Source organism: Fistularia commersonii, chromosome 19, assembly GCF_037954325.1.
Source record: "Fistularia commersonii isolate RoL2024-O1a breed Wild chromosome 19, RoL_Fcom_v1.0, whole genome shotgun sequence".
In the NCBI taxonomy this organism is placed as follows: Eukaryota; Metazoa; Chordata; class Actinopteri; order Syngnathiformes; family Fistulariidae; genus Fistularia; species Fistularia commersonii.
In genome coordinates, this window is record NC_141302.1 from 2674707 (window position 1) to 2696886 (window position 22180).

General features: G+C 51.4%; 1 protein-coding gene across 6 annotated transcripts; it reads right to left on the minus strand.

Moving 5' to 3' along the window:
• Positions 1 to 285: 285 nt before the first annotated feature.
• slc12a6 (solute carrier family 12 member 6) lies at positions 286 to 17465 on the minus strand. Of its 6 annotated transcripts, none has more exons than XM_086165668.1 (27): positions 16962 to 17465; positions 13978 to 14072; positions 12971 to 13099; positions 11167 to 11313; positions 11018 to 11072; positions 8864 to 8994; positions 8541 to 8782; positions 8329 to 8456; positions 8061 to 8243; positions 7808 to 7972; positions 7617 to 7715; positions 7441 to 7498; positions 7186 to 7360; positions 6898 to 7016; positions 6721 to 6819; positions 6512 to 6631; positions 6274 to 6378; positions 6017 to 6185; positions 5747 to 5942; positions 5499 to 5668; positions 5279 to 5410; positions 4466 to 4573; positions 4267 to 4290; positions 3750 to 3803; positions 3016 to 3263; positions 2798 to 2931; positions 286 to 2655 (listed from the first exon to the last, which is right to left on the minus strand). In XM_086165668.1, the coding sequence occupies exons 1-27, from the start codon at positions 17188 to 17190 to the stop codon at positions 2564 to 2566; spliced, it is 3606 nt and encodes a 1201-aa protein (XP_086021794.1). In that variant the 5' UTR covers positions 17191 to 17465; the 3' UTR covers positions 286 to 2563. The 6 variants fall into 6 exon arrangements, with proteins under 6 accessions (XP_086021794.1, XP_086021791.1, XP_086021796.1 ...); XM_086165665.1 differs by having other exon boundaries at positions 2784 to 2931; XM_086165670.1 differs by lacking the exon at positions 3750 to 3803.
• Between the last annotated feature and the right edge of the window lie 4715 nt (positions 17466 to 22180).

A 22180-nucleotide genomic window follows, 5' to 3' on the forward strand; every position in this document is an offset into this window, starting at 1 on the left:
GACTCTGCAACAGCTTTTTTCCCTCCAGGTCATCAGACTGCTGAACTCAAAATGACAAAAAGCTGCCAATACTAGATGCCATGTTCATGTATTGGATATCACGTGTCTCATACTGAGCATCACATAGCTTTTCAATAACTTTTGATTTCCACCAACACTTGTTGCACTTCTGTTTACCCCACAGGCCACTTTCACTATTGCCCTTTATCATATTTAGTTGCAGTAGATTTTTGATATGTGTATTCAATAAAAACATCAGACCTTGCAAGTTATTTTTTCCAAAACTTTATTTACTCCCATGTTTTCAGGCAATGTTTTTTTTTTACTCTTTTTATATTAATGTACTTAAAAAAAGATAAAACTTGGGATTTTTTTTTTTTTTTTATGTACAGGCAACGAAAATGATGTTTACGAAATAACAATGAACATAACCGAATCCCTGCACATTAACACTGTAAAAAAAAAAAAAAAAAGAGGAAAAGCATTAGAGAAGAATCTAACGCTTGGAGTGAACTGTTCCTTCCTCAAGCAACAAGCTCCCATTCAAGCACACACACAGAAGGATATCAGCAGGTTGAGCTGTGGTGTACGATGGGGTGGAGAATGTCAGAGTTGAAGCTAACACAACACAGAGCAGCCGGTATTTGAGATGGGAGGGGATGGAGTCGGTCCTACGAGGTCAGATTTAAACATGTCATTTGCACATCACACACACTCTCCATGTGACAGCATGCGGTGCTGTGGTCCTCGTCATGACGACCCAGAGTGTCTCGAACCCTGAGTCTGCCCTCGACGCTATTTACTTCAGAATAACATTGCTACCAAGCAGTTGCCCCTTCAGTAGATCTCGGGTCTCCAGCGTGGGACCCGGACCCGCTCAGCCCAACCGTTTACGGCGCGACACCGTGACCTCTTACGAGAAGAACCTTTCAGTTTTATTTCTCTCCCTCTTTCGGCAAAGTCGTGGCGGCGCTCCGAACACTGACAAGACATGTTTGGCATTTACGTATGGGGGCTCCATCTTGGAAGAAAACGAGATAAAAGTAACGGAGGACATGAAGGATAAAAGGACAAAACTGGTTAAAACTTGTGAGATTAAAATGCAGGAAAAATAGGAAAAGAAAAATGACGTCATAATAAAGTGGATTTCGTGAAATAAACCTCGATTGTTTTTGCTTTTTGAACTTGCAGTGGCCCCGATACCCCCAACATACGACCATAAAACTTGCACACCCTCCCCCACTTACCGTCTCAATTACAGGGAATCAAATTGCATATGAGATCAAAATTTTAGTTTTTTTTAAACCTCTAAAATATAAATAAATAAATCCCATTTTAAACTGTAAAAATGTTGACAGTCGCGTTGCTTGCTAAACAGCGCCCCCTAGCGGCGGCCAGACACGCAGCAGCTCAAACCGGCAGCGAAGTGATCATCTAAACGGGGACCAAGAGATTCCTTGAATTGCAAGTTTCTCATCACGTTGGAACTTTGACCTCAGTGACTCACACTCCACTGCAAACGAGCCCGTACGCGTTTAAAAAAACCCGACGGTTTTGTTTATTTCCGGAAGAGGTCACGAGATTTCGGGAAAAGAAAAAAAGGCCGAATTGCCAGAATGAAAGCGTTTTCTGGGTTTCGCTCTGCGGGGACGAAGCGCATCTTCTCGGCGATATGTTTACGGACGACGAGCGGCACGTTCCTCCCAGAAGATGGTCCGATAATTTTCCTCAAAAAAAAGAAAGCGCCATCCTAAGAAAAAAAAATAATAAACTAAAATCACAAAAAGTCTGCGAACACTGAAATTAACGTTTACCTCGAAAGATTCAAACTCGGTTCCTGCAGGCGGGGGGGGGGGGGGGCGCCTGATCGCACCTCACCGAGGAGGAAACCGAAGCTGTGGTTTCTGCGGAGAAAAGCAGCGGCGCAAAGGACTGAAAACCATCTCTTTCTCTTTCACTGTGAGAACTTTCTGGAATGGGAGTCTGGCTCCCCCCCCCCCCCGTCCCTAATAGTGTAAAAACAAACGCCGGATCTGGAAATCTGTGACGAGACGAAGTATGGAGGGGGCGGGGACGGGCCGGGAGCAGAACGTCAGCCGGCGGCGGATCGTGTTCTAAGTTGGAAATCGGGGGCCGAACATCTCACACGTGGGGGGACGAAGTGGCAGATCTACAAGATAGGAACATGTGTGATGTGAGGATCCGGGTCGGGGAGGCCACGCGACGCGGACCTTGTTTTTTCACCTGGGGTCTCCTCTGCACCGACAGATCGTGCAGGAAACTGCCGCTTACATTCCACCGTCTCCCTCGCTGGGTCGCCTCCCCTCCCCCCCGAAAACCCCGCTAGGTCCTTCAGGTGTTGTTCTCAAACAGTTCTTCTGGCTTGTTAAGGATTTGTGTTTTCTGCAGCTGGAATGGAAACCTGTATTATGACAGAAGCGTGTGGATGAAAGGTGTTGACGGGCGCGGCGGTTGACATCGTAGACGCCGCCGCCGCCGCCCCTTCCCTCCGCCAGAGCGGTCAGGCTCGTCCGACTGAAGCCTCTCTCTCTCCGCTCTTCCTTCAGGAGTAGATTGTGATGACTTCGCTGCCGCCGCCTCGGACCAACAGGACGCGTTCCAGCCCTTCTGTGAGGACCTCCAGGAACTCCATGTCTGGAGAAAGTGTTAAGTTTTTATCCGGTGTGACCAAAAAAAAAAAAAAAAAAAAATCAAGGGCGTGGCTTGTGTGTTTTCTCACACCGAGCCGCTCCTGCAAGACAAACGTCAGCGTGTGAGCCCACCGGCTGAAGGATACAGTTCTCGTCCCCCTCCGTGTTCCTGGGCGGCCCCGGCATGTTGAGGAGGACCACGCGGGCGTCGTGGGACTTGTTGACGATGACCTCGTTGAGTTTGACGGCGGTGTGCATCCTCCTGACGTTGGAGTGATCCCTGCGAGGGGGGGGGAGCGACAACAACGCCTCGTACGCTGGTTGTGGACGGCGCCGCGCTTTCAAAGAGGGGCGGGGGACTTACGGACGGATGCTGAGCATGTCTCTGAAGCCCTCGGGGGTGGAGCACCCGGAGTGTGTGGCCCGATACTGCGAGGTCTTCTCCTTGGTCCAGGTCATCTGGACGCGGCGGTGATGTTCCGAGATGCCGGCGCCGCCGGCGCCGCCTCCGCTGGCCACCCTGTCCCGCTCGCCACCGTCCGTGTCGTCGTCGTCGTCCGAGCCGATGCTGGTCAGGCGCAGCATGGAGTTCCTGTCCTTCACCAGCTGAGCCTGGGTTACGGTGACACACACACACACACACACACACACACACACACACGCACACACAAATACAAACACACAGCGACACAGACACACACACACAGAGTCCGGTCCTGAGTGTTTGTCCCGCCGATCTAACTTGGAAATCTAACTTCCTGTCCGAAAAGTGACCTGTCGGAGGAGGCGAGGGTCGGCCTCCTCCTCCTCCTCCTCCGACGGCTCCCACTCTGGGGGATAATTCTGTGTCAAAACTACGAAATTGATCGTAAGCGAAATTGGATTTAACCGGAGCGTTGGGAAACCACGTCTGGAGGTCAAGGCCTCAGCGGGGGAGTAAAAAAAAAAAAAAAAAAAAAAAGTCAAAAATAAATCCTATAATAACGTGACACTACTTTAGTTTAAAATCAAGGAAAAGAGTGTGTGTGTGTGTGGTTGTGTGTGTGTGTGTGTGACGTGGTCTTCATCACTGCTCCGCCCCCCCCAGCGTCCCTGTACCTGTGGGTTTCCTTTGCGGCTGTTGCCTCCAGAACACCTGGGGGAGAGATACACCTGCACACAACACAGGATCACCTGGCTCGCTCACTGCCGGGGGGTTCTAGCAAAAGTGTGTGTGTGTGTGTGTGTGTGTGTGTGGCGGAGGGTGTGGGGAGGTGCGAAGACGCCTTCAGTGTGACAGACGGTGTTTTGTTTACGTGCAAAGCGGATGCTAGTAAAGCCTCAGGGAGGAGGAGGAGGAGGAGGAGGAGGAGGGACGGGGGGGTCACTGCGTCTCGGAAGCTTCATTGACTCCTTCAGGCGAACGTGCGGCTTCTCCGTCACGTTCAGCGTTGCGTTTTGGGAAAAAAAAAAAAAAAAAAACTCCCAGGGGACGAGTGGAAGTTCTTTCCCTGAAGGGTCAACGCGCGGAGGGTCGGCGGCTCTACGGAGGAAAGCTACGTCTCTACAAGTGCTCGGTGGCGTCCGTACAGATCTGGCCGTACCGACACGCGTCTACGTCGACCAGCAAACTTACGTCGTCGAAACTCCAGCGCACCCGCTGGGGAGATCAGTGGCAGAGGGAGAACACAAGAGCTCTTTACAATAACAATATAAAATGGCGTGCCGAGATCCTTTTTTTTAACCCTCTATAAATGAGGGATTGGAACCCTTTTACCAATGAAAATAAGAGGCGAGTCGCTGGTTTTCTTCTGCAAACGCACGTGTCCTTTTACCTCTTTCTCCCGGTCCGATTTGGACAGTCGCATCTGGCGGAGCATCTGCGACCTCTGCTCCATCATCAGGGTTCTCTCGTAGGTGTACGCGCTGATGTCGCTGTCGTGCTGCGGAGGAGGGAAGCAAGGTCAGCGCGGCACATTCAGAAGAAGGCGACACCGGCAACACGGAGAGCCACGGCGTCCTTGTTCGGCACGGCGGGAGTAATAATCACAGACTGTTAGATCCGTGGACTTTGCCGTGCGGAGAAACCGTTGGCCATTAACTAACTCTGGCTAAAATCTAGATGTTCCTCCGCAAGCCCTGGAGGCCCGAAAGAGCTCGGACCTCTTCGTCGGCCCGTTTCATCGCAAGAAAACAGCTGAGGGTGACAGCGGGAGTTTTTGACGATGGCGCCCAGCAACCGGCACCTTCGAGCTCCCGCGATCACCTTCGTCACATGAGCTATTCAAGCGCTAAGATACGGCCTCAGTTTAGCAGCTGAGCTGGTTTGGGGAGCTGAGGGTCCCTGGTTCCTCTGCTGTCCCGATGTACGGAGACACCGTTTACTTCCTGTGAGGGTTTCCAGGAACTGCGAAAGGGGGCCGATATGAATTAGAATATTTAAATTTACCAGAGGAGGAGGACATGTCTTTTTCCTCGCTCAGCATGAGAGCGTGAAGGTGGCCGGGCCTTAAATGGGCCGGAAAGCACGACTGAATTGAACAATCCGCATTGAAAGCGGCGTCGATGAGGCCACCGAGACGCCTCTTCACAGGATTTTAGTTTTTCCAGTCCCCCCAAAGAGCCGCGGCGGTGTAGCGACGACCTACCATCTCCACGACTTCCACCTCGGCCTCGATGCGCAGGTGATAGAGGAACGTCGCCAGGTCCTTCTTCATCTGGATGGAGTTGTCCTCCATCTGGGCGACGGTGAAGATCCGCATCCCGCACTTGCGCCACACCTGCCGGGGTGAGAGGAGAGCGCTGGAAGGCGGCCGCGGGAGCTCGGCGCGCGTCCGACGGAGAAGGAGAAGCGGCGGCGGGCGGGACCTTGTGCTGGCGCAGCAGGAAGGGCAGCAGCATGAGCATCCCTCCGTCGTGGACGATCCACCAGACGTCGATGTAGCCCTCGGTGCACGGCTCGCTGTTGCTGGGGAACAGGGAGATGTTCTTGGGCACCAGCAGGGCGAGGTGCGCGGCGGTGGTCACCCGCACCGTGTCTGGAAGAAGGGCAGGGGGCGCCGTTAGCTCGCCGGCTTCCCCCGCGAGGGAGAAGCGGGGCTCCCGCCGGGACTCACTGATGAAGGTCTTCCAGGACTGCGGGTCCTCGCTCTGCCTCCAGGCGTGGGGCCAGCCCATCACCACCGTGTTGGGCTTCATGCCGCCCAGGCCGCTGGACTGGATCATGTGACTGATGCCCTCGCGGGGTTTCTGCGCCACGATGCACTGGCAGAAGCCCTTCACCCGCTCCTTGTCCATCAGGTGCTTCAGAGTCTGAGAGCCGAGCAGTTTTAGGTTTTTCAGGGTTTTTTTTTCGCGGCCCGGCGGCCAGAGGTTCGAGCGCCCACCTGTTCGGCGGCGAGCGCCTCCCCGTAGCTTTGGAGGAAGTTGCCGGAGATGACGGTGCCGACGATGGTCAGGCCCTTCCCCGCCTTCAGCTGGCTGGCGAACGTGAGCAGCCGCGGAGATTTGACGTGGGCGTCCTCGTCCAGTTTGAGGAGGACCAGCAGCTGAGGTCTGGGGAGACGGGGGGGCGGCGGTCAGACGGGCCGGGAAGAAAAAACGACGGCGCCGACCCGGAGAGATGTTCAGCTGCGACTCTTACCGCCAGTTCTTGGTGTGCGGCGGTCCTTCCTCCAGCCTCAGGAGGGCGAAGCGGGCGGCGCTGAGCGAGAGGCCGCGGATTCCGTCTCCCCACTCCTTCTCGGCTCTGAAACACACACGCGGCCGACGCGTACGTCATGTAAACACACTCACCGGAATCCACAAACACACACACACACACTTATACATGCTGTACACGCACAATCATGCTGGGGGAATTCATCTCCATGGCAACATACCCGTGATACTCAATGTACTTGTAGATCATGCCTGCGATCACTATAGCAACGATTGCGTAGTACCAGGAAGAGATGAACATGAGCACCAGGCAGATAGTCATCCCCAAAAACGACAAGGTCCTGGACACACACCAGCACAACAAACACTGATTACTGTGTGCGTGTGTGTATAGAAATGTGTGTGTGTGTGTGTGTGTGCGTGTTAGTACCAGTGGTAGTAAGAGAAGCGCGGCCTCCAGTTGGGCGTCCTCAGGAGGGTCTGCAGGGCACAGGCCAGGTTCACAAACAGGTAACACATCAAGAAGAACCTGCAGGGGCGACGATGGAAGCCATCAGGTCTGAGGGTTCGGGTGCAAAGACAAGCCAAGAGATGCCAGGAGACCCACATTGTCAGGATGGGGGCCACCAGATCCAAGGAGGCGATGAGGATCCCCAACTCGGCGATGAGGGCCGTCAGCAGGAGGGCCCACGTGGGCTCGCCGTTCGCTTTCCCGTGGCCAAACACCTGGCACACACACACACACACACACACACACACACACACACACACGCGTCAAACATTGCATATCGTAAAACCCAAACCAGACATTTTATGAGCGGGTCAGCTGTTGGATTTATCTCCGCCCGCCTCTCCTTCACGGCACGAAGGGTAAGCGAGAAAAATAGCCTCCCACCCGGAGGAAGGGGATGATGTTGTCCTTGGCGATGGCCTGCAGGAGTCGCGGCGCGCCCGTCAGCGACTGCAGCCCGGCGCCGCACGTGGAGAAGAAGGAGCCGACCACGATGACCCAGGGGGTCGGCCACGCCAAGGTCCCGACCACCAGGTTCCCTTTGACCGAGTCTCCAAACCTGCGGGGAGGAAACGCCCGCTTAGAGCGCCGACGGCGGAGGGTTGGCGCGGCGTCCCGGAGGAGGGCGGCGGTACCAACTTGTCTCTGAGGACCACGCCGTCCACACAGGCCCCGAACAACACCACGCTGCTCAGGTCTGGACGGACAGCTCAGGAAAATCGACGGGGGATGAAAACAGAAGATATATCCGGTTCTGTTGCGGCAAAGCGGGATGAAACGGGTCAGCGGGTTCTCCTGGAAGCTCCAAAGGATACAGACGATGGAGGTGGTGAGGATGGCCAGGATGGTGCCGATGGGGATGGAGCGCTGGGCGTCCTTCAGGTCCCCGGAGCGATTGGACCCGGCCATGATGCCTGGGGGAGGACGGGGGGGGAAACGGCTGAAGCCCAGAACCGTCCGAAGGTGGGACCGGGTCCACCTTCACGTCTCCGAGAGCCGCCCTTACCTGTGACGGACGGGAAGAATATCCCCACCAGCAGCGTGAAGGAGGTGGTGATGTCGGCGAACACGTAGGGCTGCTGGGTGGACGCCGGGTGGGACGTGTGGGACGAGTTCACCGAGCCCTTCTCCACCACGTCCCCTTTGCTGAGGTAGGAGCTCCACAGGTTCTCTGAGGGGGGGGGGGGGGCAGCGGCGGAGAAGTCAGGAAAACGGGCCCGTGTGATCAGAGACGGCACGCACGCTCACGCAGGCGTTACCGGCGATGATCCCGCTGGCCAGACCGGGGATGCCTGCGATCCGTGAGAAGTTGTTAGACAGGAAGTAGTCGTCGCAGGAGGCGTTGAGCTCGGAGCCCTGGCAGAAGCGGCTCCACAGAAAGGTGGTCTTCTCCACCAGGGCGACCTGGCCGGGGTCGGAGGCGGGGGCCGCCGTGCTGTTCTCTGTGGACGGAACGCAACGGTCGGGTTCGGAGTCGAGTCCGGTGTTGAATTCGGGCCGGTTCTCTCAGAGAAAGGATTTGTTCACCGTGGGCGAAGGTCAGGTTGGCGTCGTCCCTCTCCGCCGACCCCTGGACCTCCACACGGATGGTCTTCGCGCAAAGGTCGTCCGCCAGATCGTGGCCGTTGATGGTTCTGTTCCCGAGCATGCACACCCTGCGAACACACGGGCCGCCGGTCAGAGGAAGCCGCCGCGCCGCCGGTCCGCGGCGTGACAGGCCAGACGCCGGCGCCACCTACGAGAACTGCGGCGGATGGAAGGCGGAGATCAGCGCTCCGATGTAGATGGAAAAGATGGAGACGATGACGCACGCCAGGAAGATGGAGGCCAGCTTGTTGACGTACTTCACGCCCACAAACACCAGCAGGGACATGAGGAGGAGGAAGACGGAGCCGTAGACCCGCATGTTGTTCAACATGGCCGCACCTTCTCCTTCCGGCCCCTTGGAGGAAAAGATGGCGGCGTCCGGCGCGATGTACATCTGGAGGAGGGGGAGCGGAAGGGGGAGTGAGCGGACGACAGCAGCGACATGTTCGGGAGGCGGCGAGGACGGCGCACCCACCAGGAGGATCTCGATGGCGCCGAGGATATACATGGCTCCGGCGAAGGTGGTGCCCAAGTAGAAGCACAGGCCCACCGCCCCGCCGAACTCCGGGCCCAGAGAGCGGCTGATCATGAAGTAAGAGCCTCCCGCTGAGGACGGAGGAAGAGGAGGACGCGGGATTGAGATCAGGGTTAGAACAGCAGATTCCAAGGAGGGCAGGAAGAGACGGGACACAGAAGGATGTTAGTGCCGTTATGCTGTCGGGAAGAAGAGGACGGCCGGACGTTGGACTCTGCTGGGCTGAGCCGCCGCCCTCCGTCACCTGCTGGGCGGAGGCTTCACGGAGGGACACTCGTGCACTAACACTTTAAAAAGCCCTTTTATCCAATATATTATATACACTGCTCAAAAAACATAAAGGGAACACTTAAAAAACACATCCTAGATCTAAATGAATGAAATATTCTTATGAAATACTTTGCTCTTTACACAGTTGAATGTGCTGACAACAAAATCACACAAAAATGATCAATGGAAATCAATTGTATCAACCCATGGAGGTCTGGATTAGGAATCGCACTCAAAATTAAAGTGTAAAAACAAACTCCAGGCTGATCCAACTTTGATTTAATGTCCTTAAAACAAGTCAAAATGAATCTGTGTTGCTTCCTGAGTGGACACTATGATTTCACACAAGTGTGATTGACTTGGAGTTACATTGTGTTGTTCAAGTGTTCCCTTTATTTTTTTGAGCAGTATATATTCTCTGCCTTAAAATCATTGTTGGTATTCTAGGAAATTTGTTTCGATAATCATTTTGGTTTCAAGGTTTGAAGGCCCTTTGCAAATTTAAGCACGGACAATTATCCCCCCCTCCAAAACAAACCAAAAAAAAAAAGACAATTAGCAAAAAAAAAAAAAAAGCATGGAACAGGCAATACTAATTAATTTCAAAACAATAGACGGCCTGAGGAAATGTGAGGCTCTAACTACATTAACAAAAAAAAAAAAAAAAGAAGAAAAAAAAGGGAGAAATGTTTGCGTTAAAGTTATAAACGACTCCCGGGCGTGACAAGCCTCGCTCATACACCCTTTTCTCGGGGCTCTTGTTGGAAACTAACGAGTGTAATTTCACATGTAATGCGGTTTAGCTTCAGATTGTGAGTTCAAGCATCTGTCGGGGATAAACTGCTGACCCGCTCCATCCCGGGGAATCACAGGGGAAGGAGGCGCTACGGACTGACGACCGGCTACCATCTCAGCGCTCGGCTTCCGAAACACCTCCCGAATGTAAAGCGGGAAAAATAAAGAATGTAAAAAAAAAAAAAAAAAAGGAATTATAAGTGAAAATGAAATGGGAAGCGGGCCGTGTTTGGGAAGCCGAACGCCGCGTTATTACCGCTAGGCGCTAAAAAACACAACGCTAGCTACCATCTGAGGCGAGATGGTGCGACGGGGTGAGTGTGAGGCGACTCAGGCGAGACGGAGAGCGGGAAATGGAGTGTCTTCACATCCATTTTGCCTAATTCTATGTTAAGTTATTAAAAACGTCACATGCCGGCGAGGGACAAAACGCTACTTTGACGCGTGGGACGCGGGTCTGCAGGGCTTTCCAGCGACAGGCAAAGTCAAGGGTGGAGAAATATCCTGCTTTCTTTTCTTTGCGTGTACAAAGAGGGGGGATGGAGGGGGTGGACAGAGGGAGAGACGGGACAAACAGAGCTACGTTAGACAAAACACACCGGTGACAGACACACACACACACACACACACACACATGCATGCATCACTGATGTCTCAGGGCTGCTGAGACGGAGCAGATGGGGCTCCACGCACCCAGTTTGCAAAGTACGGGACTTCTACCACTTTGCCTGTTTAATACTAACCGTTAGATTGGGACGAAATGAAGAAATACTGAGATGTTTGCATGGATATGTGTTACTGTGTTTTGTCTTGTCTTCATACTTTTGTGCACGATTAGTGTTATTACACGTTAACAATGTCACGACCACGGGGCGGGCAGTCGTGCAGACACTGACCGTCAGCGGGGAAGTTTACCAATTCAACTGACTGCAACTTCCTGCTTGCCGGTATTGCGTTTCCTGTTACACATAAAGACACGTGGATGCAGCGGATCGGCACGCCGGCAAGCCGGAGCGGGTTAAAGAATACCTGGAACGACGCCGTTGGTGGCGATGGCGCTCATGGATATGGCGGTTAACATCGTCTGGAGGGGCGGCGGGAAGAGAAAGCGAGGGATGGGTTGTTAATCCTTTGGGAAAAACAGAATCTGGCCCTCGGCGCGCCATCCGTTTACTCACGCAGCAGCAGCAGATGAAGACGATGCAGAGGCCCTGCAGGACGCCGGCGGTTCCCACCACCCAGGTCAGGCGGAGGAACAGGATCACGCCGAAGATGTTCTGCAGGCACGGCAGGTAGACGCCCATGAAGGTCCCCATCTGTGGAGACTGCCGGGGAGGGGGAAAAAAAATTGAAAATAAAATAAAAATCTACAGACCCCCCCCCCCCCGGGGCATTCCTGACATTCCTCACCCGAGCATGGGGGATCACCTAAATCAAAAATGTGACAATTTAAATGCAAAATTCAGAAGTCAGATCATTCCTCCCCCTCTTCCTATTCTATATTATTCATGTATCCGCCTCGCCGGGCCGCCACCATTGTTATGAATATTAGACCTTTTATTGTATCATGTCAGCTACTAGCATGTACCTGTTAGCGCTTCCTATCAGTTACATGCTTTCTCTCTCCCTGTCCTCCCTCGGGGCCGGACAATGAGCCGGGATCCGTCTGGGTTTCTGCGGCGTTAAGAGGCAGCTATTTCCCCGCCTGAGGGAATGTCTGGGTTTCTGCGTTGCGGTCCGGACCTGCTCTACACGACGGGAATGAACGACCGGTGAATGCGTGAATTTGCCTTTCCTTCGTGTTCCGCCAGTTTTCCTCGCTCGGCTCATTTTGGGTGAAAAAAAAAAAAAAAAAATGACACCGTCAGCTAAAGACGTGCACTTATAAGAGCGCAAAAAGCCACCCAAGGTCATCTCTCCTCCCGCGGTCACACACTCAGCCTGTCGCCATCTTTGGGTTCCCGGCGGTTCAGCAGATCCGAGGTCAGTCATGCGTCGGCGGCGGAGGACCGCAGTCACGGAAGGGGGGAGAGCGTCTTGCATGACGAACAGACGGGTTTGCTCAAAGCAAGGAAACCAGTTTGACAAGGAGTTATCAGACATCACCATGAGATGAGATGCGATGGCCTGGCCTTTCCATTCCTTCATAGAGGGATAAGATTCTGATGGAGCGCGTGGACTTTTCCGAGATAGCCATCGCTCAGTCGACTTTTTGCTTTGTGTTTTGAACTCAGGAGTGAACAGGATGAGGGTCCGGCTCTGACGTGGCCGTCGTTTTAAAAAGAGGTCATGAAGTTTAGCCATAAACTGTCGCAAAACGTGCACGCTTCATTTAGCAGCACATTGTAGCATAAGGTATTACTAGATTAATGTTTTACCACGTGGGCTTCCTGCTTCTGTCCCGGCGACGTCTGCTTTAAAGCAGCCGCAGTTTTAACCGCTCACAGCCAATGGAAACACATCTCAACTTCCAGTATGATAAAATACACTGCTCAAAAAAATAAAGGGAACACTTAAAAAGCACATCCTAGATCTAAATGAATGAAATAGTCTTATGAAATACTTTGCTCTTTACACAGTTGAATGTGCTGACAACAAAATCACACAAAAATGATCAATGGAAATCAATTGTATCAACCCATGGAGGTCCGGATTAGGAATCACACTCAAAATTAAAGTGTAAAAACAAACTCCAGGCTGATCCAACTTTGATGTAATGTCCTTAAAACAAGTCAAAAGGAATCTGTGTTGCTTCCTGAGTGGACACTATGATTTCACACAAGTGTGATTGACTTGGAGTTACATTGTGTTGTTCAAGTGTTCCCTTTATTTTTTTGAGCAGTATATACATGTGAGGTTTAGTAAATTGAACGCATGCTAGCGGACATTCATCCAATCTCATTCACTAACCATGTCGTGTGTGTGTGTGTGTGTGTGTGAGAACTGTGGCTTTTCAGGTGTCACCCCGTGACGGCGTCCCACCTTGCTGGCTTTCTTCTTCTCGCCGATGCTCTCTGCCTCCTCGTGCTCCTTGGCGCCCTGCGTCAGGTTGGTGTAGTTGGCCAGGCGGCTGAGTAGAGACGACACCTTGGGCCGTGTGTCCATCTCCTCCTGCGGGCTCGCAAAAGGTCAGATGTTTCTATTTTATCTGCACCGAGATGGGGATCTACCTGCGTGTTAGTTAGCGTAGCACAGGGGTCGGCAACCCGCGGCTCCGAGCGGCTTGGGAAAATAAATGATAAATATTTAGTTGAAGTGTATTTCATTTGTGTTAATTCCTTTTTTTTGAACTTTTAGTTCTTTAGATTATTGTGATCTTGAAATATTAAATAAAATTATATTTATTATTTTTTCGCCGCGCAAAATAACGTCACACTCGCGGAAGCCGGTATACCCGCCGGCCGGTAAAGTCCCGATTTGCAGATGCGATTTGCGCAGAAGTTCAGGTACAGAAGTCCCATAAACCAGGTAAAATAAATATTTATGAAGATATATTGCAAATATTTATTTTTTATTGTTTACGGACACAGTGATTTTTTTTTTCCCGATTTATTTTTGAAATTCAGGTCAAGGCTCAGCTATACGCTCTGAAAGCCCAAAGCTCAAAATGAGTTCATTACAAAAATAAAATTAAATTTTTTTCCATAATACTTTGTGAATTTCAGAAGCAACACACTTCACACTTGTTTATACAAAGTGTAAAGGTAATGAAAAGCAATATATACAGTGGTACGATTATTTTAGACGTCAAAAAGTAACAGCGGCTCCCAGTGTTTTCCTTTCCGAGGAAACCGGGTCCAAATGGCTTTTTGGGTGTTAAAGGTTGCCGACCCCTGGCGTAGCATTCGGGATCTGTCGACTATTTTTCGTCAAACGTCCTCTCATACACGCTTCTAATTTAAATCTACATTTAAAACGCAGCGATCAGCCAATCAAGAGTTCCTATTGGCTGCCGTCTGCAGGACGCGATCCGGCACTGTGTTTCGCACCTCGAACAAGGCCAGGTTGCGGTCGTAGAAGTCGTCATCGTCCACGCCGTGGCTGTTGTTGATGTACACGCTGGAGATCTTTGAATTCCCGTCGCCTGAGAAGGGAGGACGGAGGACAAATCAGGGAAAGAGCGAAAACACGCTCTCTCTCACACACACACACACACACACACTTTGATGCCACCGCGTCTCCAGCCCCGTTCCGACGAGGTCAGCACAGGCGCGAGCGCGAGCAGCACCTGAGTCAGCAGCATCACTTCCCCCCCGCCGCTGCTGCTGAAACCGCGGCAACGGCGGCAAACGGCCGTTGCCTCAGTCGAGGACGCGCCCCGGGTTTCAGAGGGAAAATTGGAGGATAACGCAAGCTGTGTTTCTAATTCAATCGTGTTTTCCCCACATTGTCGGGGGTTATTTTTTTCATCCAAAAAAAAAAAAAAAGCAATTTCTTGCTTATTGTGGTAGAATGTTACTTCTTTTTTTTTTTTTTTTTTTTTTAAACAGGTAACAGAGAGCAAGTCAGTCTTCTGCTGGGGTTTCCTGCTTTCACTGCGCAGCGAAAACCCGCGAAATGCTTGCTGCACGCCCGAAAACAAAAGCAACGCTCGATTCACCAGAGAAACGCGAGCATTTGGCGGGTGGGCGGAGACTTCCCATCCTGTTCACGGTCCTGCACTCGGCCAAAGATCGTGTGTGTGTGTGTGTGTGTGTGTGTGTGAGAGAGAAAGCCTGATTCCAAACTTAAGAACAAACAGCACAGTGGTTAATATACAGTGGCTTAAACACGCCTGGAAAAGATTAACCGGTTTTAACTTCTGCTCTGTCTCATGTCTATCGTTTTAATCTGTTTATCTACATTTACTTACTTATTCCTCTGCTGTGTGTGTGTAGGTGTGTATGCGTGCGTGCGTGTTTTCATTGCACTTCATAACCGATTTAGGGATATCATAAAACAGTCAATAAAAATAATAAAAATAACTGACAGGATCTCCAATAAACTCCCACAAGCCCACGCGTTTCCCACATGCAACCGTGGTTTGACCGAAACTGAGTTTCGCACACACACACACACACACACACACACACGCACACACTGGTTCATCAGGACAGTCCAGGAGGGAGGAAAAAAAAACAGCAAGGGTGAGAATTCCTACGCCACCAGACCGACAGGGTGGGTGTGCCTCAGACCTCCTCCACCAAATTGGGTTTCTGTCTGCTGTCTGTCCCCGTGGCAACGTCAAAACAAAAAAAAAAAAAAAAAAGGCAGGGCGTCCTCACCCCTCCATCAGGTCGGATGGACACTGACGGACGGAGAACTCAAGTAACCCCCCGGTTTTCTGTCTCGAGAGAGAAAGATAATCTCCCTTCGGCTGATAAGTGCAGAAAAGGCCTCAGCTGTTTACACTCATCACAGCTGGATGTGTGTGTTTCCCCAGGAGAAGCCGTCCCACTGCGATTATCACACCTGAGCACAACGCCCCTGTGTGTGTGTGTGTGTGTGTGTTTGAGTGTGTCACATTTGGATGCTGAAAGAACATATTGGCGAGCTTGTCGAGCTTTTTCGAGAGCGGCGACTCTTCTAATCGCCGCTCAACGCCTGGTTTCAGGAGTTAAATAGCGGTGGTGTTCTTCCCGGGGAAGACGACCGATGCCCTCTTCCTGACATCTCCTCCTGGAGAGGGTCAACCACGGCCTCCTGGAGACTCCATTGGATTAACCGGCTCCATTTCTATTTCTGGAAGCTTATTAACACGCTACGCGCGGCGTCCCCACTACTCTGCAACAACTTAAGTGGATCACCGCCGCTAATGCGGTTACATCCATCCGCGGTGATCGCCCTCTCGATGAGGCCCGGATTGCAGCACCGTCATTATAAAAAGACTTTGGGGGAAGCCAGCCGTGGGCCGACGAAACGGCGAAACAAAAACACACATCGTGAGCGCCGTGATATCTCGGCTGGAAACGACAGGCGGATTCATTTAGGAAAAAAAAAGAAGAAAAAAAAAGGCTAATTTTCTAACAGATGATGCTTGAATGAGTTTGTTTGAGAGCCGAATTCACCGAGTGACATTTGATCTCAGGTAAATTATCCATTGATCCACATCCAAGAAGAGAAACTAAGGCTTCACGGCTTTTGTTTTTGTTTTTGCGTCAGATAATGATATTGAAAACCGCAATTAGATGAGATTTAACAAAGGATAGTCATGCTGCTTTCATTCCCTCGGCACGTTGCAGTCAAAATCAGAGCTTCTCCGGTTTCAAACTTTCAGTGAGGAAACACGGCGTGCAGTGGCAGCGAGCGAGTCGCTACGCTTGCAAGAGCGGCGATTTAAAAATAGCACTTCTGCTTTTACTTCCCGAAACGTCTGCGCTGTCGGGTCCTGAGCCGGTCGCGTCCGGACTCAGACGGACGGACCGACATCCAGGATCCCATTTGGTTACGTCGCTTTTTTAATGGGCCGAATCCACCGCCAATGTCCTCCATCTCAGAGGGTCTGGAGGGAACAATCAGGCCCCCGTGGGCCGTGAGAGTGTGTGTGTGTGTGTGTGTGTGTGTGTGTGTGTGTGTCTGAGTGTGTGTTCACACCTGTGACCGGATCACTTGGTCTTAATAGGGGCTTATTGATTTCAGCTTCATTTCAGACCACAGCAGCGCTGGGCTCAAGCTTCAGAGAGGCTCACACACACACACACACACACACACACACACACTCACACACACAGCTGAGTACACCCTGAGGTCTCTGCAGTCTTTAAGCTTGCCTTTTTTTTTTCTTCTTAACCTGTTGCAGTAGCTCAGCCTGCAGGGTGTTTCTACACTTTTGGAAATCGGACGCCGCCCCGGTGCGGACATTTTCAGCTCTCCAGACGACCACGCCGAGACAGAGACCTCACGGAGCGGCGCTTTTATTCCAGGCGAAAAAGTAAAAGCATCTTTTTCACGGCACGTGTGTGTGTGTGTGTGTGTGTGTGTGTGTGTTGATCACCTTGCTCCACGCTGCTGTTGTCGGGCGTCTCTGCGCCTCCTCCCAGCGCGGGCGCGGTGGTGGTGAGCCCCCCCGACGCCTCGCTGAGCGGGTCACTCCGGTTGACGCTCTCCCTGGAGCCGAAGCGCACGCGGGCCGAGGAGCGGGAGCTGATGTCGGGCGACGTGTCCGACAGCCCCGGGAGATCCTCCGCTTTGGTGGGCGTCACGGTGAACCGTACCGACGCCATGGCGGCTGACTCGGGACGGCGGCGGCGGGGGGAGGGGGGGATGCGCGGGATGCAGGAGAGGAGGGCCGGGGGCCGGGGCGGGCTGAGCTGGGACGGGCCGGGCGGTCAGGTGATGCTGAGGGAACCACAGCCTCCACGATTAGTTCTTCTTTCACACAGATTCTCCATTAGATCAAACCAACTGGCTGCCACTGTGCATGTGGAAGACACAGGCCTTGCTGTGTGTGTGTGTGTGTGTGTGTGTGTGTGTGTGTTTATCAAAAAAAAAAAAAACTCGGACGTGTGAGGGTTTCACTTGTTATTCGGACTGAAACCTCCCCCTTCTTTCCCTACGGCAGGAGTCTTGCGCTCCTCAGTCTTTGTGAGTAGATCTCAGCAGCTGCAGGTCCCCTCCTCTTCTTTCCAAGAAAACAGCCGGAGGCGCTAAGACGAGGCCGGGACGTGAAGGGCCTCGATCCTGGGGACGGTCCGAGGCGGAGAGCGCCGCGGCGGGGGCGGAGAGCGATCCGAGCGGTCACAAGGAGATTCCAAGAGCGGGCGGGAGAGAAAAGATAAAACCGACTTTAGTTCAAACGTCACAAACAGGCTGGTTTTTGTAACGAGGAAATCATTTCTTCACGGTGTCAGGAGGGAAAAGGAAAAACTGAAGCGAACTCTCTCACGTGGAGCGGGTCGTTTCAAGGGGAACGGCTCGCCTCTGATGAAAATCGCAACCGTTTAAACCGCCTTGGAGCAAAACCAGGTGTTTTCCGATGGGACAAAACTTACGCTGGACTCTGGGTCACGAGGGGCCGGGGCCATCGGATGACTATTAGCACTTATAATTATCGTGTAACTAGCATGTAGTTTTCCAAACTCAGGTACTGTAATAAATCACAAATAGACATAAAAATGCTCTTTTGAATAGCCCGAAGTCATTCATGAGTTTATTTTACAACTGCACGATTCAACCGGGTACTTCGACAAAGCGTCGTTTACGTTTAATCTGCTATCGAATCCCTTAAAGTCGCCGTTGTGATTTCTAAATCACGGGTAAATAAATGCCACCGGTCAGGTTATGTTTAAACCAGGTTTAGCGGCTGACCGAAGTTTCCCTGGAGTCTCAGCCAGTCAAATAGTAACCCGTGCCAGTCTCGCCGAGGGCCTCGTGCCAGACGGAGCAAAGTCGACTGCGCAATCGTCCCCGCGCCTCGTAAAAATGCGACGGGACAGGTGGATGCGGTCGAAGCGTCGGATTAGCTCGAAGCATTATTAAATGATAAAAAAGGAGAGCGGTTCCAACCGGTTGTGCCAGTAGCTGCTGGCAGTTTCCTCTTAGTTTGCAAGTGGAGGCTCTGCACAAACACACACCCTGCCGTTCTATAGGGCGTCGGTCGCCAAACAGTGTGTCTTTTCACGTTGGGAGACAGACCGAGGAGGGAACACAAGAGCTTCGTTGGACAGAGTCATTTTTCACGTTCTATCCGAAAAAAACGCCGGATGACGAAGATGTCGTTCGGCCGTCGCGGCGGGGCAGCCCGGGCTGAACCGTGTGCGAGCTTTGCGTGCGAGGCCGGGAAAAGTGTGAGCAAATAAGTGCCCGAGGGAGGTGATTAACAATTGCCCGTCCACGTTTGCTGCGGAGTCGAGAACAAAAACGAGGGGAAAAAAAAAAATGGGAAAAGAGATAACGCGGTGAGCAACCGGCCGCCTCCTCGCTCTTTCACTACGCTGAATAGGAGACAAATATAGTAGCATTGAGAGATTTCAGTTAGCGCACACAGAAAACCTCCAATTTCAGCGACAGCATCAGTCCCGCTGTCCACGTTTATTAAAAATGTCTGCGGAGCTTCTCGGGTCATCGGGGTCGCGGTTAATTCTCGTCGGGGTTGAGTTTCATCCCTTGTTTACCAAAGATGCTTGGATGCAAGGGTTTCCTTAAGCGAAGCGCTAAGATCTGACGGTAGGTAGGTTCGTGTTCTTCGCCATGAGGAAGGAACTTTTAGCAGGAGGAAGCCTCGGAGGAGATCCCGGCCGGTCGAGGCAGAAGGCCGCCCGGCCGGGGAAGACGAGAGAGACAACAAATAAAAGACAAAACTCTTTCTCAGGCTGATCTGGCGGCGTGTTAACGGATTGTTCCCCTCGGTTTCCCCAGACAAAGGATAACAAGTCTTGTGATGGAAGAAGATGAAGAGGAGCTTTTTCTGAAGATCCAGCAGGGGGAAAACGGAGAGTAAAATCATGCACCAAAACGCTATACACACCAAGTTGGTGATGTCGTAATCCCGGTTTAACGAATATAATCCAAGAAATAAAAAGCGTGATTAATTGAGATGAGCTAAATCCTGTAATTAGTCGGGTCCGGCCACCTGGGTTTAGACCCCGCCGCTGCTCGCTAACCGCCGCTCCGAGCCAATTAAGCTAGCTCCAATCATTCTGGCTGGAACCGGTCGGTAAACACCCTCTCGGCGTTAAAAGACACGGAGGAAGAAAGCGAACCCCGAATAAGATGTTCGTTTTGGTTTTTTTTTTTTTTGACTAACCTCGGAGGGAATGCGGCATCTCCCCGGAGCGGGAGGGGGGGGGGGGGCTCCGGTTGAAATCCGGATTGAAAATAGTCCCTCCTCCGCCGCCGCGGAGGAACATTAATTAGCCCGTCGCTGTCAAAAGTTGACGGTTCCGCTTGAAACCGGCTTCACGGAGCCGCATCGTACAAAGCTTCGGCCATCACTCCGGCGGCTTCGCTGACACTGGAGGAGGAAGGGGAGGAAAAGGAGGAGGAGGCGGTGGAGGAGGAGGAGGAGGAGGGGGTGTAGCGTCAGGTGAGGTGGTCGCCGGCGGTTTGCTCCAGTCGGGGTAGCTAGCAGAAGCTAACGCTAGCCATGCCGCTAATAAACTGTCAACTACGTCTCGGCAATCCGTCCGACACGCATTGGGGATTTACGAACAAAAATAAAAATGAAACAAAAAAAAAAAAAAACAACCCAGACGTTTTAAATCACAAACCTGGCTTGAGTTCCCTTCGGAGAACGCCCCCGCCGGGAGATGTCCGTGTGATACATCTGGGGAGATTTTGGCTGCTTTCCCAGGTTTTCTCGGCACTTTTTGTCCGAGCGGCCGAACAGAAAACAAGCGATCGCGCGTCCGAGGTCCCGTCTCTCTCGCCGTCGACAAACCATTACTGCGCATGCGTGGGATTGAAATCCCAGTCGCTTTCATACCTGGGAAATGTAGTCCTCACGTTGGTATCAAACTACAGACCCATCCGCATTTCAATTTAGTTCCCCAGATGTGCTGTATAATAATTAAAACACGCTCAACAAGATCTGGATTAAATATGAACATGTTGTGCATACATCAAAATAATATTCCTATACAGGACAAGCTCTGATGGAATACTTGGCTCGGTCAAATGAAAGAAGCCAAAACGAAAATGTTTAGAATCTGGTGCAAAATGTGACCATTTTTTTATCGTATAGCATTTGCTCAGTTGACATTTTTTATGAATTACTTCATTTTAGTTTGCTGTGGAAGACCACCACCATAGTGCAATTGTTTTTTTTTTCTCCACTTCGTAAGATTTATGCATTACTTTGCATTGAAGGCTACTATTATTTGTATTTTATCTAACCATGTCTTCCTCTGGCTATTTTCAACCAATGCTAAGATGTTGTGGAACAATCAGAGTTGGCTTTTAAAAGGTCAGTGAGAGGAACTCTATTGGCAGTAGTGTCTTGAAGCCAACTGCATCAAACCATTTTCAATCCTTGCAGAGAGTATGCCCATTTACAAAGTACTGAGGGTACAGAAAGTTCAGTGTGGACAGAGTAAAGACCTTCTTCTTCCTTCTGTCTTTGTACATGACCGAACCATCTCCGTCTGGCTTCTCTGACCTTCTCTCCAAAACATCTAACATGTGCTGTTCCTCTGATAGACGCATTCCTGATCCTGTCCATCCTGGTTGCTCCCAAAGAGAACCTCAACATCTTCATCTCTGTGACCTCCAGCTCTGCCTCCTGTATTTTCGTCATTGTAACAGTTTCTAGTCCATACGTCATCGCTGGTCTCACCACTGTCTTGTACACCTTTCCTTTTATTCTGGCTGAAAGTCTTCTATCACATAATACCCCTGACACTTTTCTCCACCCATTCCAACCTGCTCTTCACCTCTTTTCCACACTCTGTTGCTCTGGACTGTTGACCCCAAGTACCTGAAATCCTCCAGCTTCTTGATCTCCACCCGAGTTCCTCTCATTCACACACATATATTTTGTCTTGCTGCGACTAACTTTCATTCCTCTCCTTTCCAGAGCATACCTCCACCTCTCTAGATTTTCCCCCACCTGTTTTCTGCTCTCACTACAGATCACAATGTCATCTGCAAACATCATGGTCCATGGAGATTCCTGTCTAACCTCACCTGTCAGCCTGTCCATTGCCATTGCGAACAAGAAGGGGCTCAGAGCTGATCCCTGATGGAGTCTCACCTCCACCTTGAACTTCTGTTACCCCTACAGCACACCGTACCAGTGTCTCACAGCTAGCATACAGGTCCTGCACCAGTCATACATACTTCTCTGCCACTCCAGACTTCCTCATACAATACCAGAGCCTCTCTTGATACCCTGTCATATGCTTTTTCTAGGTCTACAAAAACACAATGCAGCTCCCTCTGGCCTTCTCTGTACTTCTCTATTAGCATTCTCAAAGCAAATACTGCATCTGTAGTACTCTTTCCAGGCATGAAGCCATACTGCTGTTCACAAATGCTAACTTCTGCTCTCAGTCTAGTTTCCACTACTCTTTCCCATAACTTCATTGTATGGCTCATCAACTTTATTCCTCTTTAGTTGCCACAATTCTGCACATCCCCCTTATTCTTAAAAATAGGCAGCATCACACTGTCTCCATTCTTCAGGCATCTTCTCACTCTAAGATCCCGTTGAAAGGACAGAGTAAAGACCAATCATGCTGACATGCTGTACCAAAACCTCGTTAAAAAAAAACAAAC

Excerpts from the sequence above, each read along its gene's own strand:
- slc12a6 (XM_086165665.1), bottom strand. The coding sequence starts at position 17,190 with ATGGCGTCGGTACGGTTCACCGTGACGCCCACCAAAGCGGAGGATCTC. Across the intron at positions 7,361-7,440 it reads GGCGTGGTCCTCAGAGACAA|GTTTGGAGACTCGGTCAAAG; the intron begins GTTGGTACCGCC and ends TCCTCCCCGCAG. Across the intron at positions 5,669-5,746 it reads GTCCTGGAAGACCTTCATCA|ACACGGTGCGGGTGACCACC; the intron begins GTGAGTCCCGGC and ends CCCTTCTTCCAG.